At 46.6% G+C, this 19,697-nt stretch overlaps 1 protein-coding gene across 2 annotated transcripts; it reads right to left on the bottom strand.

Annotated features, from left to right (window-relative positions):
• Positions 1–4,486: 4,486 nt before the first annotated feature.
• Positions 4,487–19,399, bottom strand: sim1a (SIM bHLH transcription factor 1a). 2 transcript variants are annotated; one of them, XM_080006019.1, is made up of 12 exons: positions 19,258–19,399; positions 18,376–18,874; positions 13,763–13,845; positions 12,257–12,346; positions 12,044–12,152; positions 11,793–11,878; positions 11,470–11,669; positions 11,223–11,329; positions 10,132–10,279; positions 7,295–7,460; positions 6,641–7,058; positions 4,487–6,533 (listed from the first exon to the last, which is right to left on the bottom strand). In XM_080006019.1, exons 2-12 carry the CDS (start codon positions 18,548–18,550, stop codon positions 5,815–5,817), a joined length of 2,301 nt encoding a protein of 766 aa, XP_079862145.1. In that variant the 5' UTR covers positions 18,551–18,874; positions 19,258–19,399; the 3' UTR covers positions 4,487–5,814. The 2 variants fall into 2 exon arrangements, with proteins under 2 accessions (XP_079862145.1, XP_079862146.1); XM_080006020.1 differs by lacking the exons at positions 18,376–18,874; positions 19,258–19,399 and adding an exon at positions 17,042–17,136.
• Positions 19,400–19,697: the final 298 nt, after the last annotated feature.

Genomic DNA, 19,697 nt, shown 5'->3' on the forward strand with positions numbered 1-19,697 from the left:
ACATGCTGGTGTTTTAACTCTCGTCTCTTCTGTCCAAAAACAAAAACCACACAACCCCCCCCCCCCCCCCCCCCCAAACAACGCCATGGACACATTCATGAGCAGAGCTCCACAGCCCACGCTGACAAACAAAACAATCATGCCTACGATCTCCCGACAACATGAGTTCCCAAGAATGTGTTTTCTCAATAATTGCTCGGTAATTGGTGGAAGGTTCAAAAGTGTGACTTTTTTTTTTGCTCTGCTCCGCTGCCTCCGTCCTCCGTCACTTAGAACCACCTCAGGACCACAGGATGCACAGACAAACGTGCGCACACACACACACACACACACACACACACACACGCACACACACACGCACACACACACGCACACACACACGCACACACACACAGGCACACAGACTGTCACGTAAAGGTAAGATCTTTTTGCTTTGTGCTTTTGCATAATAGTGCAGCAATTACTGCAGCAGAAACTAGAAAGAAAGTAGGAAGGTTAGTAACAGATGAGAACTAATACAACAGAATCATTAGCTACTGTAAACCAGTAATTGGGTAAAATCAGTGGAGTGAAAACAATAATAAAAAAATACTAAATATCAAGCACTGAAATAGAAAAGAAGATAAAAGAGAGGCGGTGATTATGTCAGTAGTATATAAGGCAACTGTACTTATCACTTTTATAAGTGCCTAGGGCAATGTACAGTAGATGTGTTTTAATGCAGTAATGAGATGTTTTGATGGCTTCATCTCGCACAGCGGTAAATGATCCACAGTGTCTGAAGAATCTTTAATCTACTTTAAAGATTCTACTAAAAGTGTCACATAATCTAAACACACCCTGCGCTCGTTTCCCCGCGTGTGTGGGTGCCTGTTAATGGCGCTTGCCAGAGGCGTGGCATTTACCAATTCTCTGCAATAAACGCCGTTGTCACCGCCGTGCATTTTATATTTTCATTAGCACATGTTAAAAGTTAGCGCTGTGACGGTGCCATGCGCCGCTCCGAAGGCCCATTATTTCAAAACCCCAATAGTCAGGAAAATATCCCATTGGACCGAAAGCCCATTTGTCCGACAACCCGTTATCCGGAAAACAAAAACAAACATTGCTCCGAAACCCACTAACTCAGTCACCCTAACCCTAACCCCAACCCTAACCCAAAGCACTCCGCTGCAGCCCCGTGCGTCCTGTGTCGGGCTCAGTAGAGCAGGGGAACCCAACCACGCTCCGCAACGGAGCGGCACAGAACCGCTCCGTATTTTCGGCGCATTTTTCTGACTTTTCCCTCCCCGCTGTGACAGTAGCCGCATTAGCCATTCCCTAGCTGACCAGTAAGTCGATATTAATATTTTGATAAATACTCCCTATTTATACCTATAAGCCTCGGGATGACAGCGTTGCCGGCTCAGTTGAAAACACCAGCGGTTGCCGCGACACGACTGCGTGTGTTTGTTGTGGGCAGGCTTTGGGAGCAGCGTCGCCGGGAGGTTTTAGGGCCCCCCCCGTTCCCGAAAAACATCACAACACGAGCGACACCGGTCATTCCGGCAGAAACAGCCCTGTCTGTCTTCCTCTTCCAGAAGGCGTAAAGACCAAGGCCTCGTAAAGACATGGCAGCGGATGAGAGGGCTTTCGTCCCTCTCTGCGCCTGGCCAGGCTTTGGTGGGAGGAATAAGAGATAGGGCAAGAAAACACACGCACGCACGCACGCACGCACGCACACACACGCACACACACACGCACACACACACACACACACACACAGGGGGGGAGAGAGAGAGACACATGCAGCCCGGAGCCGGCCGAGGAAGGTGTTCCGTTTCGGGATTCACAGGAATTAACGTTGAAAGGTTGTGAAAATAACACCGGGGCCCAAGCTGTGCGTGAAATTGTGAACAGAGGGATTAATGAGACTGTAAAAAGAGCATTAGACTTCCCCCTCACCCCCTTTTCCAAAGCCAACACCAGGCCCCTTCACAGGAGGACGTGCGAGCGCCGCACAAGTGCTGCGGAAGGCGTGGTCCACTTGGGTGCATGTGCGTGCGGCGGAGGACATACGCGCGTGTGTGTGTGTGTGTGTGTGTGTGTGTGTGTGTGTGTGTGTGTGTGTGTGTGTGTGTGTGTGTGTGTGCGTGTGTGCGTGTGTGTGTGTGTGTGAGTGGCTGTGGTGGTGGGCTGACGAGGGGGGAATAGATTGAGGATGGGTGACACCCGCTCCCTTGTGAGTGATACCAAATTAGATATGGCCAAGAGCGACCCGAAGGGATCTTCACGTCAGAGAATTTAATATTTAACCTCATGAACCTGTTAAGTTGAAACACGCGATCAACACCTGTAACTACCGAGCAGAAATCTGCAGATATGTGTATCCTCGGTCCGGATTCAGCAGATGATATGAAATCATCAGGTTTCTTTGTTTCCTAGAAATTGCGGTTGGTCCTAAGAAGAGAAAGACAAAGATATAAAATAAATATTCCATGTGTTTTGAGGTGTGCATCCATCTATATATCTTCAAGCTTTAACACGTTTAAGAAACGGTTTGTTTCCATAACTTCAGCGTACAAGTCGAGAACGTTGTGCAAACCCCGAACTACTGTTTTGAAACGTCGAAGGCAGGAATCTGTTGGAGGGGTCAATTGAAGAATTTATTGCCTTTTTTTTCTCAGGCTGGACCTGGACCCAAGCTCGGGAGCATCCAGAGCACGTCATCTTGATCTTCGCAGCTCTTCCAAGCTGCGAGTTCAACACGAGAAGACGAATGTGATCCACTCACTTTGGGAAAGATGTAGTCGCTGTAGATGGAGGGATTAGTGGAGATTTGTGGAGACTAAAATCACATTGAGGAATACGCACGTCGCGCGGCGGAATGCGGATGTCCGCGCGAGCGCCGGGGGCATGTGCGAGGGTGTGTGTGTGTGTCTCCATGTGCGAGGGTGTAGAAGCCCTACCGGAACATTCTTTTGGGGCGACAGCGGGTTCCTCACCTGTCTCGGGCTCCGGAACAATGAGGAGCTCGGGTTTCCAAAAACCGCACGGAGCCCCCGACCCAGTCATTAACAGCACGAGATTAGTCGATCCACATGTGTGCCTCCTTGTCTTTTTAAAGGGGGAGGGGGGGGAGTGCACCGACTTCCGTTTGGGTTCTCGGCAAACTCGGCATCAAGTCTGGGGGTGGTCTTCAGTTAAAATCCCAATGGAAAAAAAAATGTCTGTGAATGATTTCTCGGTGATCCATGTCTGGAAAATGCATATTAGGGAAAGAGGGAGTCTGACGAAAAACAAATGAATGCCGACATTAACCTCAAGGAACCCCTCCATTAGACATGCACCGCCACCTCGCCTGAGTGGACGGGGGCTGGAGGAGGAGGAGGAGGAGGAGGAGGAGGAGGAGGAGGAGGAGGGGGGCGGGGGAGGTGGGAAAGGGAGGGGGGGGGGCAAAGGGGTGAGATGAGGGGTTGGCAGGGGGCAACAGATTGATCCACATTACTTTCAGGAAACACTTAGCCGCGTCAATCCAATTACGACAACCAATCGTTATCGCTAAATTGCTGCTTGGATAGCGGGTTTTTCGGGGCGGAAACACCGCGTTGGGCTTCAGAAGCTTCTCCGTGGCGCGACTGAAGCTTCCGAAGACCAACGCGGTGGCCCCTGGGGCGCAGGGCAAACGCCGTACTGGGAAATGAGACGATGACTTAAAAAAACAAAGACAACAACACAAAAAAACTCTCGAAAAATCCGTTGTGGAAAAGCTTGGCACGCGGGCGTCTCGAGCGCGAAATTAGTTCCTCCGAGATGTTCGACGGGAGAGACGAGAGGTTTCCTTCCGAACGCGATGTGAAAGTGAAACGTGGCGGACGAGCCCCGCTGCCAATGAAGGCGGTCAGAGAGGCTTGTTACCCGCGGTTGCCTAGCAACTCATCTCCGCATGACAGCCGAGGCTTCCTCGACCGCTCCGAGCGTCGGAGGGACCCGCCCGGCGAGCCGGGGCACGGGCGGCGGAAGAGGTGCCCGAGTGAAGAATTACTAACGGGATTAAATGGCTTTAATGTCCTTGTAATAGCTGAGGCGGAGGGCGGCGCAGTGGAGCGGATTGGGGACGCCGAGAGCAAACAGCAAACATTCACCGGGCGGGATGAGGGGAAGGAGAGAGGGAAAGAGAGTCGCCTCTCATCTCTGACCTCTCCAGACCCGCAAATCTGTGGCCTAATTGGAGATTCTGCTGTATCGATTTCCATCAGGGTTCTTTTATTTGCAGAAGTGGGCCTCACATAGCCCAAGTAAATTCAGTGTTCTCGCCGCTGGACACAGAAAAGGAAAGAAAAATAATAGGGGTTCTTCAAAATTCTCCTCCTAAAAAAATTCTCCCCCTAAATTCTTCAAAATGAATCCCTGCAATAAAGTTGTCTGTTTTTTTTTATTTTTTTTTTTACAATGCAATCATATCATGTTTGTTTTACCTTTTTATTTCCGAAGATTTTATGCCACAGATTTTGAGCCATCACTTTGCAAAATGATCTTTTTTTTATTATTTTGTTTCGTCTTAGCATTTGTACCAGTCAAAAACACACTCAATAAACAAGCAGTCAGACTGTATTTGATTGCAGCTATCTTCCAAAATCATAAACAAACATTGACTCAATAAATACATTTTTTTTGCCCACAAATGTGATGTGTTTTTCCTTCAGGGCATATTTACAGTACATCATAAATAATTTCAAGAGACAGCACATTTCAGGCTTTGACAAAACAAAAAATCCAAACTTGTATAAATATAGGTTTAATCTGAGGGGTCGAGGGAGCCTATCAAGAGGGAGTCTGTGAAACATGTCATACAAATTTGCCCACACATGCCAACAAACAGTAATAAAGCTGCTGCAACAATCATGTCAGACAGCTAAAATAAGAATATATCCATCATGACAAATGCAATTAAGCTGCCTTTATTGGCATTCAATGGTTTAAATTGCATATTGCTAAATATGATGGGTTGATGTTAATCTTCCTGCATGTCCACAATCTCCCGTAAAGAGTTTCTGCAAATGTCATGATGGAACAAGTAAAAATATTTCCCCTCATTCTCTGTCATTTCCTTGTGATAGTTTCCATTTGTGAAAACAAATCACAGATATTTCATTACCTTCAAAATCAAAAGGAACACACGTTTCCCTCCGACATGTTTACCGATCAGAATTGCTAGGAAATGCCTTTTTCGAAAATAGCATTTAGACTGAAGCAGCGGACTTCCTGTGTGGCCACTCAACGCACGTTCTGCTGCATCTGTGCAGTCCGGTATCTATGATTCTCATCGTTTTATCGACTTCGAAAATTTACCTTCCGGCCTTGCATGTGAATACCTGTGAGTATAATGCAAATTTTTCCTCATTTCCCTTTGCTGCAACCTCTCTCCTTTGTAATACTAGGCTGAGGAGGGGAAAAAAATAATAGAAGGGTGAATGGGTTTGCATATTTATTTGTGGCTGTGAAGTTTAAATGCAGGGACAAATTTCAAAGCAAAACCCCCACTTTTAGGAGAAAGTTTTGTTTTGCATCGCTGCAAAGTGCACGGCTATGGACCTGACATCGCTTCTTCTGTTTCATTCTAGTGGGATAAACTAGGGTACAAATTCCCCTCGCTGAAATCGCACTCCCTGAGAGTGCAAAAGGGTACAAAGCTTGATAAAACCTAAACTAATGAAACAGTCAGACAAAGTGGGGGATTTTCTTTTTAAGTTAAGATAAAACCAATGAGGTGAACGCAGCCGTCAAACAAAGTCAAAGGAAGTGAACGCAATGAGGCCGCATGGTAGCGGGCCGTTAGCTGCCATTAGTGATGATGACGGAGGTGCCTTTGTGTCCGGGTGTCTGGTCGGCCTGCATGCGCAGGTGAGGCGCCATGTCGTAGTGGTTTGGGCCGGTGGCGGTAGAGCTGCAGTACCCCCGGAGGCTGTCCGTGTCGTAGAGGTGTTCGAGGGCGTAGCCTGTGAGGGAGTAGGCCGCCTGCTTGTCCAAATAGGGACGTGGGTGCGGATGGGGAGGGTAGAGGGCAGGGGCCGGGGTGGGGGAGATGGAGCATGGCCCGGTGCGGCCCAGAGGGTGGTGCAAGGGCAGCGGGAGCAGGGAGAGCTCTGTCTGGAGGTAGTCATTGGGCTTATTTAGGCGTTCAGACCCGGGGCTGCTGAGCCTGGACAGCGGGGCAGGGCTTGGTGCAGGGCTTACCACCTGGCCCAAACCCCGGCACACCATGTTCTGCAAGGGTAGAGCCCCCTGGGTGTACTCGGGTGTGAAGCAGGGGCCGGGGCCCCTGGGCAATCCGTTGGCGGGTCCCAAGTGAGTGTCATGGGGACCCTTGTGTAGCTGCAGTCGACACTCTTCCTCCTTGATCATCTGCTGCGTAGCCCGGATGAGAGTCTCAATCTTGCTAGGTTCCTGCGGGCTGGAGCGGTAGTGGTCGCCACGGTAGCGGTCTCCTGAATCACTGGCTGAACCCCCATCTGGAGAGCTGACCACACTGTCCTCGTCCCAGTGACCTCTGCCTGCAGAGGGGCACAATTACAGGTCGGTCACCGCAGTTCCATGACAGTGGAGGTGATCATCTAGAGTTGAGACAGGACTCTTAAAAGAATGTGATGGGCGGCCTTACCTTGCAGACTTTGGATGGCCGTAATGTGGGGTACATTGGTGTTGTAGCCCTCCCGGGTGTCCAGGGAGCCCTTGGACACGGGAAGGAAGGAGCGAGCAGTGCCCCACCATGTTTCCCTGCTGGAAGATGGCGGGGGTCCCAGGAAGTACCGCCCGGCCTCGCACCTGCCCCTCTCACAACCTTGACTGTGGGTGTGTGTGTGGGTTTGCGATTGGCCATCGCCAACCGCATGGTGTTCCTCGGACAGGGGCAAGCCGTAGCAGAGGGTGCGGGGATCAGGGAACTGTCGGTAGGCGCAGGAAGCATCCGGGCCCTCGCAAGGCTCTCGCAGCTGTGGGGACGCCGAGTCGGTGAGCGGGCTGCCCCCCCAGGGACTGTCCTGGTCAGACTCAGAGCGCTCCGTCTGGAAACCGGCATACTGCAAAGGTAGTGGGAGCGGAGGGTGGCAATAAAATGACACAACGACAATGACGTCCCAAGTATCATGATTTGGATCAATTACCTTGCAAGTCAACATAAAAAGATGAAGGTAGGAAGTCTACCATTATCAAAGTCTATTTCCACAGTCCAACAATTATATTATATTATATAATTATAAAATATATAATTTAATATAATATAATTATAATCACATTATATTTCAAGCCTGTTTACCTGGGTGTAAGGGGAGAGCCTGGCTTTGGTCTTGGGCCGGGACACGCGGCCTTTGTGGCTTCTACGATTCTCTGTCAGGCTGCAGGGCATGCTGCTGTTGTAGGGGAAGGAGGCCTTGGAGGTGACCTGGTCCAAAGACAGCTGGAGGCCCTTGTACTCCGCCTCTCTGTGAGGGAGATAAACACCAGGGCTACACGGCAAATCCACAGGAACACTGTACATCTCATGCACTTTTCTAGAATTAAAATGTGCTTTCTAATTACACAAGGGGAAATCTTGGCTGCCTCAGTAGGTGTGTTTATTAAAGAGCGCAAACAATGCATGTGTTCCTGGGTGTTTTCTTTCTCGAGGTGCGAAAAGCCATTAACATCTGCTTAGCAATCAGAGCCTCGCTGCAGGGTTGAGAGGGGGTGTCGTGCAGAGCGTTGTTTGTGCCAGCGTCGCCTTGTGTGCATGCGAGCACTCGCGTTGAATGGGTAGGGGGTGGAGAGAAGGGGCAGACCGGCTGTTGGGATGCCGGCTTCACCAGAGGGATTGTAGCAAGGCCTTTAACAAACAAACTACAGAAGAGAAGCTGTCCAATCAAATACACAGGGAGATTAAAGGCTATGTCTTGCAAAATCAAGCCCACAGGAAAGCAATGGCGAGCAGAGTACTGGGAAATGGGAATTGATTTGTGGGTAAAGCTCTGTATGGATCTCTTCTCAGATGATAAATCAACTTCTAGACTACAGGAGAAACTTGGACAGGCTTTAAATGAGACAAATACTGATCCGTCTTCCACGCACATCGCATATTCAAACATATGCTCTGCTCCACGTACACAAAGGGGAAATGCCCACAGGTGAAAGTGAAAGCTCTCAGTCTCTCTCCATCACACACACACACACGCGCGCGCGCACACACGCACGCACGCACACACACTCACACGCACACACACACACGCACACACACACGCACACACACACACACACACACACACACACACACACACACACATACACACAAACTTAAACACACACAGGAAAATGTAAATACACTTTTGTCTGAGAATTTTCCTCTGTCTCATTCACCCGAGGTATTGCTTAAGAGATGTCAGACTGCAATAATAGTGGCATGAGCGCATATCTGGAAGGCAGAAGGTTATCAGTGCCAAGCACACATTGGGAGTTCACACACGGGTGAACCCTACACCTGTGGTAACCAGCGCTCCCGACACAAAAGCTACCGGGCGAATCAACACATCTCCTGATAACAGCCCGTAACAAAGGCCTAAGTGCGACTCAGCTGTTTTTTTTTTTTGTCTTATTTTAGGTCTTTGTTTGTTAGATGAGGCGCATGAGAGGTTCAATGAGAGGCATAATAAGTGACGCAGCGCCTCTCAACAAGGTGAGAAAAAAATAGCCCAATAAATGGAGAAAGTGAAGATAAAGGAGACTCCTCCCTGCTAAGCCGGAGACTATAAACACTCATCATATTTACAGCCCCTCAATTAAAAGGCCATAAACACAGAGCTGTTATGGATTTGGAGTTGGGCGGTTGAAGAAATACTCGTCAAGCTGTTCTCTGCCAGGGCCGGAGAAAAAAACAACCGAGTCCTGCCTCACGGGCGGTTTTGCAAAGGGCCTCAGCAGTTTCATTACACTGGCTTGCACATCTGTGAAACGCACAGTGAGGGTAATAAAATAATTGCATAACCGGCAAATAAATGCTGCCCATTCTACTAGTAAGTGTTATCTCTTGCATGCTTGCAGCTTGGGTTTCTGAACAATGGGGTAAAAAGCAAAGGCTCGTGGAGGGGCTGTCAGTGAAAACCTGGCAAATTGGAGCCTATTTGTGAAGGATAAATACCCCCCAAATCCAATATGAGTACAGTGGAAACAGGCGTCATTGGCTGGCTCTTATTTAAATAGTGTGCAACGCAGCCACGCCATTCTTAGATAAACTCTGCCAGGTGACTGAGGCCCTTCGCGGTAAGGCCGACGCAGGTAACAGCCGACCCATGAGCAAAGCTCGTGAGTCTGCTAACAATGACCCCAGACATGCAACTGGCGGGGGATGTGAACTCTGGTGGCACAGAGCAGATACAAAAAATTGTGTGCGGGGAAGGGTATGGAAAGTGGGGAACAAACTTATTCCCAGATGTAAACAAATCCAAACACTTACTTTATATACACATTTTAAACAAGAGGAACCCCCTCCGCTGTCTCTATTTCTCGCTGTCTTAAAGTAGCACAGAACAAAAAAGCAGAGGAGAATCAAAACATTGCAGCAGTAATGACAGCTGACGCGACTTGACCTGCGGGGAAACACCTTTTTCGCTCAAACCGCCGACTAAAACCCAACTTTCCTCTGAGCCGCTTTCCGCCAAAACAGCGCTTTGACAAACACGTGTCGGGGTTTCCAATTAACCTCCAGTTAATTGCTTACCCGCGGGACGGTTTGCATAAATCTCTAGTGCCAATACTCATTATCTTATCAAAAAAAAAAAAGGAGGAATGAAATCCAACCGGAGATGGGAGGAGAACCTTCCCGTGGCCTGGAGCTTGTGACGTGTCGTGCTACCAGTCGCTGCAAAGTGTCCTCTGGGTCAGGCGAAGCCCAAAAGACCCGGGATAGGACAAGGAACCTGGGACTGTGGTCCAACACTGTGTCCAACCCGTTGGCATCGACGCCCCGGCGGGTTTCAACATCCGACACAAAGCAACCCATCGGTTCCACCGGCAAAAAGAGGCCGAGCGGACCTTTCCTCGGGACTTAAACATGCGTCCATTTGTCCTGGCGACAGCCCTGCTTGTCTGGCTGTGGGTGTGGGTGGTTGGTGGGTCGGGACTCACGTGAGGACATAGTTGACGCTGACGATGCAGTGGGGCCGCGACGAACGACTGTTGTGCACGATGGTGGCGTAGCTCTGGACCCACACCCAGCCGCCCTGCTTGGCCAGGAAGCGGTAGTACTTGGTGGTGACCTGTCCCTTCACCAGCACTGCAGCCGGGGAGAGATGAGGGGGAAGGGGGAAGAAAGTCATACTTTAATAAAGCATATGTAGAATTTATGGGATTGGGATTGAACTGAAGCGGATAGGGTCCAGTCGCCTAAAATATGGCGGTGATTGGGTGTCGCCATCTGTGCACTGGGGTTAGGAATTATTATTATGTGAGCTACATGCACGTTTAGGAAATGATGGTGCGTTTAAGTCCCTAGAGACCAAAGAAAGACGGGCGTCAGGGGTTGAAGAGTGGACAGGTGAAGGGGTAACATTTTGAAAAGAATCCTCCTATTCAATGGCAGACCAAAGTAGGAGGCCTTCTTTGAAGCAGTATCGTTTCAAATAAGTTGTGCATTTGGAACGAGGAAGCAGACTTAGAAAGAGAAAAAGAAATAGAACATGTATTCAAGGAAATGACTTAGATAATTGCTAATTGAATTGAAGTCTATGAAGCACTTCAAGCCTAATTAAAAGCCACCAGCTAAGCAGAATACATGATAACTGAATAGCTCTTTATCAGCAATGTCCTTATTTGTCCTTATAAATGCAAAAAGTACCAACAATTGCAAAAGACACAAAAGCTAAAAGGAAAAAACGGGACTCGACGAGTTTCAATCAGTCCATTTGCAATACCTTTTCACAAATGCATTTGCAATATTTAACAATTCTTTCAAAGATCAGAACATTCGGTATTTCTTTTGGATAATACCATTTCATTGAATGGACATTTAGAAACAAATGAGCTCCAAAATAAATAAAAAAACAGCCATGCAAGAACACAATCTGACGACAAATCCAATCGGGTGGCACGGCACAGCACATCAGCACACATTAGACCAGAACACTCCGGGGGGGGTCCACACGGGGGGAAAAACTACAGAGCGTGTCTGTCTGCGGAGAGGTGGGTAAGTGTAGGAGACGTAAACAAACCTAACTCACACAAGTGGTGTGCACATCGCAGGTGGAAGGAATCGCAGCTGTGGACATGGTGGTAGAGGGTCTTCTCTATCAGGTCCTGGGGCTCGTAGCCGGTCAGCTCGGCCACTCTGAGGAACGCACGCACGCGCGCACACACAAGCGCACACACACACACACACACACACACACACACACACAGGCGCGCGAGTCATCAGCACATGCACACCCCATTCATCCATAAACAAGTAGCTCTGTGAGTGTTTGTTACCGTGAGTCCAGGAAGATGAGCTTCATGTCCAGGCTGGCTCGGAACATGAACATGTTGCTGTGCAGTTTGATCTCGGTCACGGCGCTGGGGGGCAGCGAGTGTCCCACCGCCACCAGGCCCACGTTCTGGTAGCAGCCGTCGAAGGGAGACATGTCCAGGCTGTACTGGCGGATCTTCAGGTAACCGCTGCAGTGGATCACCTTGGAGCGCACAGTGGGACAAAAAAAAAAAAAAAAAAAAAAGGTCAAAATGCGACTCGCAGCACAATCACGTTAATAACGATTTTGACGGGGCCTATTTGGAGCAGCTTTGACATCCCTCACCTTGTAGCCACCGCAGGTAAGACCAGCGTTCCTTTTAGCGAGGACACATTTCATCCTAAGAAAGAAAGAGCGCTCCATTTCATATTCTAGAGAGAGGAATGAAAAAAAAAAAAAAAAAAAAAAAGGAGGGGGTAAATTCCAAGGTTATTACTGCATCAAGAGTGATGGAGGCGATGTTTTTTGGTGTATGCATTGGAGGTTAAAGGCCAGCACCGCAGCCTGTCTTCCTGCCTGGGGACGTGTTCTTTTACCTTGGACAAAGTGTGAGTGGTAAGGCTGGTGAGCAGTCAGCACGGCTGTCATCTCATCGTGGTCTGCCGGGTGGATGTACTCAAAGATGCTATTTCCTGTCAATTCCACCTATTGTGAAGAAACAAACGCAAAAACAATTGTTTGAAATTGTGTCGTGAGGAATGAGCACAATGACTTTTTTAGGCCAATCGCAATGGAACTGTGTCAGATACCTGTGACAGGCCTAGATGAACCGATGCTGTCTCAGAAATGTACATTATCTTCCCATCTGGAGCGACAACAAAAATGAAGCCATCCAACGTCTGAAAAAACAATCACGAGAATGTCAGTCAGCAAACCGTTCATAGACAGACAAGTTAATTTGCTTTCATTTTTCCAAAAGGCTTATTTATGTTGTATTGTAAAAGTGTCTCTCAAGATGAGGCCAATGCCAAATGCCAAAATGCCCCCCCCCCCCAAAAAAAATAAAAACCCCAAATCAAATATACAATATATAAATATAATAAATGTTTTTGGGTGAAATACTATTTACATTATTATCCGTTTACATTTTCTACAAAAAAATAAAAAACAACACCCAAATGTGGCTCGTGCTGCTTTTTGTTTTGAGAAAGCGGCAAGCCTCAGGTAGGTCAATTGAATAGGAATAATCAAAGGAATTAGACTATCAAATAAATCAGATTCAATACCATCGTTGTTCCAACTAAATTATATTTCGTATTGTTATGATCAGGCAATTCTCGCCATTATTCTTGATAATAACAATTAAAATAATAATAACAAAAACATAATAATAATAATAATAATGACAACAATAACAATAATAATAATAATAACAATAACAATAATAATAATAATAGGCTACATATAATCATCGGGATGATCGTTTTCCTCCCCCGCAACAATGTCTTAAACTCCTTCGCTTTAACAAGAAACAAATTTTTTTTTAGTGCGACCCAAGATAATTCCCTGTGCTTTTCAATGACTTGGCCTCGGAGCAGTAATGCCCCTCTCTGGCCATAGCTTTGCGGCTGCTGTTGCTCTAACGCTCCGGCTGCAGCGCAGTGAGGAGGCTGCTCCGAGGAGCGCACTGCGGCTCCGTGCGTGACCGTGAATGCATTCAACCTATTTCCACACGAAAACCCGCAAGAATGAGAGCAGCAGGAGACAGACGGCGGCAGGGAGGAAATCACTGGCCGTTAAAATATGCACAGGACGACAACTGCGGTTAAAGGGCCGACAATATTGATCAAAAGTACATCACAATCATAAGAATCATACTCATAATCATAATAAATATACTTCTGATAAAGCAATAACAATAATAAGCTTTTTTAAATTATTGTTGTTGTTATTAATATTATCATTAATAATAATAATAATAATAATAATAATAATAATAATCATAATAATAATAATAACAACAATAATCATAATAATAATAATATGATGATGATGACGATGACGACAAAAATAATAATAACAATAAAAAATCATAATAATTAGTATTACTATTATTATTATTATTATTATTATTATTAATAATAATAATAATAATAATAATAATAATAATAATAATAATAATAATAAAACTACTACTACTACTACTACTACTACTACTACTACTACTACTACTACTAATAATAATAATAATAATATAATAATAATATAATAATAATAATATTATTATTATTATTATTATTATTATAATAATATACCTGTAGAAGGTGTGAACCCAGCTCTCGTGCCACAGTGTCGAGCGAGCTGGTCCGGCTCACGTGACCCCAGGACTCTCCAAGGCCTTGAAGGGGGGAAGAAAAAAAAATCAAAATCAAAAACATTTTCAGTTTAAATTTCAACTCTGACATTTGTACCCTTTGTTTTTTATTATGCGGCTGCCTATATGTTCCGGAGATTATATATAAAAAACAAAAACAAAAACAAAAAAAAACAACAACAGCAACCGAGGAGGATTTTTGGGGATTATTTCCTCGGTTATTAATGCGACTAAAAAGGGACATTTACAAGAAGAATAACCACAGAGTACAGATGTAAAAACTCGACATCAAATAATAATAATTTAAAAAAAAATAATAATAATAATAATTATAATAAAAAAGACACCAAGAGGATATGAATATGTTTTCCCTCTGGCCTAAAGAAATACATGTAAATCCACATTCCCGGAGACGAGCGGATAAATCAAACAGGAGTCGCTGTCCCGTCCCGCACCGCGGCTCCGCGGATCCCCATTGAAATGCAAATCCCGGCCTTCGAAAACAAACACGCACCGCGGAAAGATCACAGTGCACAGCCGCTCCCCGTCTCAATGTGGAGCAAATATAGACTCCACATTTACACAAACAGGAGAAAAAAAATCACCCCGCGTCCGCGTCCCGGGGAATAAAACAACACGATTCCCCGGCTCCTCCGTGTCTTCATCGTGGACAGCGTCCCGGTTTAAAACGAGAACCTGGAGGCCACGTGGTTTTTAAATAATCGCCCCAAGAATGTCATCAATAATATATACCGCATAACAACATAAATGGAATCATAAGATCCTTGTTTGTCTCAAATCGGATTTAATTGCCCCCCCCCCCCACAAAAAAAAATCGTCGATTAAAAACAAATCTCAGCCGCTCCGCGACGCGCGTGTTATCGCGATATAGTTAAATGGCCGCACTCACATTATATAACGATTGTTTCACAAATGATTTTGTTTTGGTGTGTTCTGTACGTATCCCCCCCCCAAGAAATCCCAAATAAAAATACATATCATGATATTTGATTTGGTCCATAATCGGGGATTAAATGAATAAACGTGGATTATCTTTGTTTTGTTTGCTCGTCCCCATGTAATGCAATAACTCATAAGACATCATCTTGAAACTCAGTGCTGGGCTGGTGTGGATCCACCTGGACTCTAATCCCTGTGGAACCCGGACCAGGGGACCAGGGGACCAGGGGACCAGGGGACCAGGGGACCAGGGGACCAGGGGACCAGGGGACCAGGGGACCAGGGCACTAAGGGGGGGGGGGGGCATGGGACCAGAGGACAAGGGAACCAGGGCACCAAGGGGGGACCAGGGGGCCAGGGGACCAGAGGACTAGAGGACCAGGGGACCAGGGCACTAAGGGGGGACCAGGGGAAGACTGGACCAGGGCCCCCGGGTCCCCGCACTTGACCTACCACAGGGAATTAATCTCTCATCTATAATCACCAAACTGAGCAGGGAGCGAGGTGAGGAGGCCAATAAGTGTGAGGCTTTTTCATTCCGCAATAGATCCAAAGACAAGCTTAAACCAATTCAAGGGCTGTTAAAGTGAATGGACTTAAAGTAGCTCACACACAAAAGAGCTGGAAGAATATGTGTTATGGAAACGACCTTTCGTTTCGTTTTGTTTTGTTTTGTTTTTTTCTTTCTTTTTTTTTCTTTTTTAATTCTCAGCCACATTAGAATATAGATGAGAAATCCTACAGCTCCTTTAATTTGTTTTATTTAAATCCAGGGTTCAAATAAATCCCGCTCTATTTTAGGATCTGAATCTTGTTATATATATATATATATATATATATATATATATATATATAAATATATTTTATTAAAACAAGTTGTTTTCAGGGTGTTTAAAGAGACCAGCTTCAAACCTGGAGGTACAAGACAGACTGTGTAACATAGAGCAGATGGTGTAGCTGGTGTTGAACCCTCAGACACCTGAAATTCTGCTTTAGACCTGTCTACATACGGTATTCACACACACACACACACACACACCACACACACCACACACACCACACACACACACACACACACACACATATACATATATATATATTACTGTCTATTTGTTCTCATGTGTGTTGCTGTAACACAGCCAAGTAAAGCACAGTGAGTCCCTTCTAGAGCGAGAGAGGCCTCCAGCATGGTGTCCTTCACAAGTCAAAGGTCAGACGCCCCAAATAATGACCATAGCCTCCCCTCTCACCTTTAGCGGTTCGGTCGTAAAAAAACAACAGCCTTAATCCTCTGAGCATTGTTTTGGTGCGGCAAAACCCTCTCCCTTCCACGCACGCCGGTGCAAAGTGATATTTAAGTGGTCAGGTGTCTGGAAACAGAACTGGACTTTAATGGGGGAAACAGATGGCTTCGCCGGGGATAAGATAGCTGCATGCGTCGCCGCAGGAGCCCTTTGTACAAACAGTCCTGTGCCCTCGCATCATGAAATGATTGTTGCTTCAATTATTTATCGACCCGCAACTGCATATGCTTATGTTCTTGTTATAAAGGCCGCCGGGTGTGGGCCATTGCTGTTACCGCAGCACGGTAACACCTCACCCCAAGCGAGCCCTGGCTGAACCCTGAGGGCTGTGGTTGTATTATAAACGGCACCAGGTTACAAATAATAACAAATAATAATAATAATAATAATGATAATGATAATAATTATAATAATAATAATAATAATCAAGTGGGGCAGCAGCCGCAGCAGAGTGTGGGTGATAGGACCTCAGGTGTTCACTCCAACATCAGCCCAGTGAACTCCTGTTTGTAGATGTGTACATACAGACAAGTTTTATCCCAGGGCAATACTGCAATGATGTAATATTCCATTTGCACACTTTGCACCCTACTGCACACATGGCTGAAAATCATAGGACAACAACCAAACAAAATTGTGGACCCCCACCCTACACTGTAAATACATACACACACATATTTTTACTATATATAGTAATTTGCTTATATTTAGCTCGTTTTATGGTATGTTTTCTTCTTTTTGTTTATATATATATATATATATATATATATATATATATATATATATATATATATATATATATATATATATATATATATAAAATTATTCGAGAGTGTTTCGAGAGCCCTGGATTAATATGACATTTCTCCAGTGGTAGATGTTGCTTAACACGGAGGCCTAATGAGGTCTAGTGGGGTACGGCAGCTCTCCTGGAGCCCCCTCCCCACCGAGGATACCTGGCTGGGGGCCTGCAGCGGACGGGGGCCCTCACTCAGGTCCGCGGAGCCTCATTCTGATCCAGATTTTTGCCGACTTAAAACCAAAAGAACACTAATAACTGCAGAGCCTGAACTGCACCCGGTCGGCGCTTCCATTTGTTTGGACGTAGTTCCACTGCTTCCCCGACGCTCACAGCTCCGCCCGCGGCCCCCGGCGCTAATTGGCGCAGCTCCGCCGCGGTCACGCAGCCGCGGCCCCGTGGAGACTGCGAGGAGCTGGGATGACGGATCGTCGTCTTCCGAGGCGCAGCGTGGGCGAGAGACCCCGAGTGGGGGTCCGCGGCACGCGAACAAATGCGGGAGAACACGGCGGCAAAACAGCTTCCCCCCCCCCGCCCCACCCACCCCACCCCACCCCACCCACCCCACCCCTACCCCCGACGCGAGGTGTGGAAGCGTCGTGTGGGCCGACCCCACGCCACCACGGCCCCATTGTGGGAAATAATAAAATGACGACTCCCTGTCTCGAATCCATCCGTAGCAATGCTTTTGTTTTCGTCTGTCTTCCGCAAGTGAGCGGAGAGGCCACTGTGCTTCATTTCAAGTTTCAACAGCGACGGGAACGAGCGCCTTTCTCTCCGTGAAATACGCAGACGCGACCAGGGCCTCGGCGCGAGAAAACCACGTAACGAACAGTAACGTCAACAATCAAAAAAAAAAAAAAAAGAAACAATAAACAACGCACAACATCATTTCATGAGCAGATGGTGACAATAATAATAATAAAAAGCACCACGCTAGGTCAAACATATAATGGAGGGGGGGGGGGTGGGTAATTATTAAATAGGTAAAACTGTCCCTGAACTGTAAGTGCAGTTAACGGCTGTATTCTTTTTTTTTTTCCCCCCATTTTCTGATTGTACATATTTATTTAAAACTTGATGCGATATCATGTGCCCCGATTATCGAAAACGAAAAGCCAACGAAAACCTCTGAAAATCAAAGAAACCCCTCTTGTAATAAAATCCAAACACGAGGATAGAAAACGTGCCCTTAACTGTCAATAAACATCGACTATACTGGGCTACCACAATAAACGACAATCCTTAGAATAAACAAATCACAGCAAATACAACGATACAACAAGAACAGTAGTAGTCGTAGTAATAATAATAATAATAATAATAATAATAATAATAATAATTATAATAATAACACAATAATAATATTAATATACTACTACTAACAATAATAATATTAACAACACTATAATAATATTAACACTATAATAATAATAATAAAAAATAACAATACAATAATAATAATAATAATAATAATAATAATAATCTTACCTTCAGGAAAGACTATTCTCATTTTCAAGTAGCTCGTAGTGAGTCTAATAATGGAGGCTTTATCGAGCTGGGAGGTGATGGCTGAGGGCAGAGGCAACAGTTTGGCCAATTCATAGAATTCACTGTTTTCCTTCTCCCGCCGGGTCCGGGCAGCGTTTTTAGATTTCTCCTTCATTTTTAAAAGAAAGAAAGAAAAACAAAAACAAAAAAAAAAACACCACACAACACCACTACGGGTGTCCCTCTCCACGGGACGAGTGTAGCCGGGCCGCGCAGCTCCTTCTCATCGAGTTATTAACGCCCGCGGATCCGACTTAAATCCGCAGCGTCCACCGGCCGCCGACGCCGGCCCCATGTCCCCGGGCGCAGATCGATAAATCCCGGGCGGGCGGGCGGGCGCGGAGGGGGCTGGAGGGAGAGCTTCGGCCGCGGAGGATCACCGCGACGCCGGGCGACACCGACACGCACCGGGCTCCATCGCCGAGGCCGACCCGAGAGGCTTGAACGAAAGGAGCAACAAGAGAACACATTTTAATCGCACTTCGTTATTTCTCACCCCGACGTTTCCACGGTGAACACAGATTGTATATATTAAAAAAATAAAATAAAATAAACATACAAACTTGCACAATTAAATATTATGACAGAGGTGTATTGTTTATTAGTCATTTTAAGTGTAGGTTTGTATATTGCCATTTCTTCTATTTTTTGGGGGGGTCGATTTCCGAGTTTATTGCATGCTGCCTTCATTTTTTAAATTTATTGTGATTCTTATCACACTCTTATTATTATTATTAATATTATTATTATTATTATTATTATTGCCGTTTTGAGGTGAGTGTGTCCATCCATCTCAGCGTGATCGGAGCTGTCGAAACCCACCTCCTGCTGGCTCCGACCGTCCGCCTCACATCTGCCGAGCTTCAAACTCTCCGCATACGCGCTCCCCGGCGTCGCCGAGCGTCGCTTTAAACGGTCGCAGCTCCGGGGCTCGGCGGCTGCGGCTGCGGGTACGCGGGGCTCGGCGGTGCTCGGGGCTCGGCGGTGCCTGCCCCCGGACGCGGCGGCGCTCCGCTTCTTGCTGCGCCGCGCCGCCGGGCCCGCCCACCCGCTCCGCGCCGATTGGTCCGGCCGAGGGGCGACACGTGCTCGGCGGGCAGCGGCGATTGGCTGGGGAGAGACTCTCGCCTCTGGCTCCAGCAGGAAGAGGAAAGAAATCAGCGAATAAATAAACCAACGAGGGTCCCCCCCTGGCAGGGTTATGAACCACGGCAGGGGTTTCAGGGTCACACATATATATATATATATATACAAAAAGAAAC

The sequence above is a fragment of the Zeus faber genome, assembly GCF_960531495.2.
Source record: "Zeus faber genome assembly, chromosome: 8".
NCBI lineage: Eukaryota > Metazoa > Chordata > Actinopteri > Zeiformes > Zeidae > Zeus > Zeus faber.

Coding starts and splice junctions, on each gene's coding strand:
- sim1a (XM_080006019.1), bottom strand. CDS start 18,550: ATGAAGGAGAAATCTAAAAACGCTGCCCGGACCCGGCGGGAGAAGGAA. Junction 11,670..11,792: donor TTACCTGCGGTGGCTACAAG/GTGAGGGATGTC, acceptor GTGCGCTCCAAG/GTGATCCACTGCAGCGGTTA. Junction 7,461..10,131: donor AGCGTCAACTATGTCCTCAC/GTGAGTCCCGAC, acceptor TCTCCCTCACAG/AGAGGCGGAGTACAAGGGCC.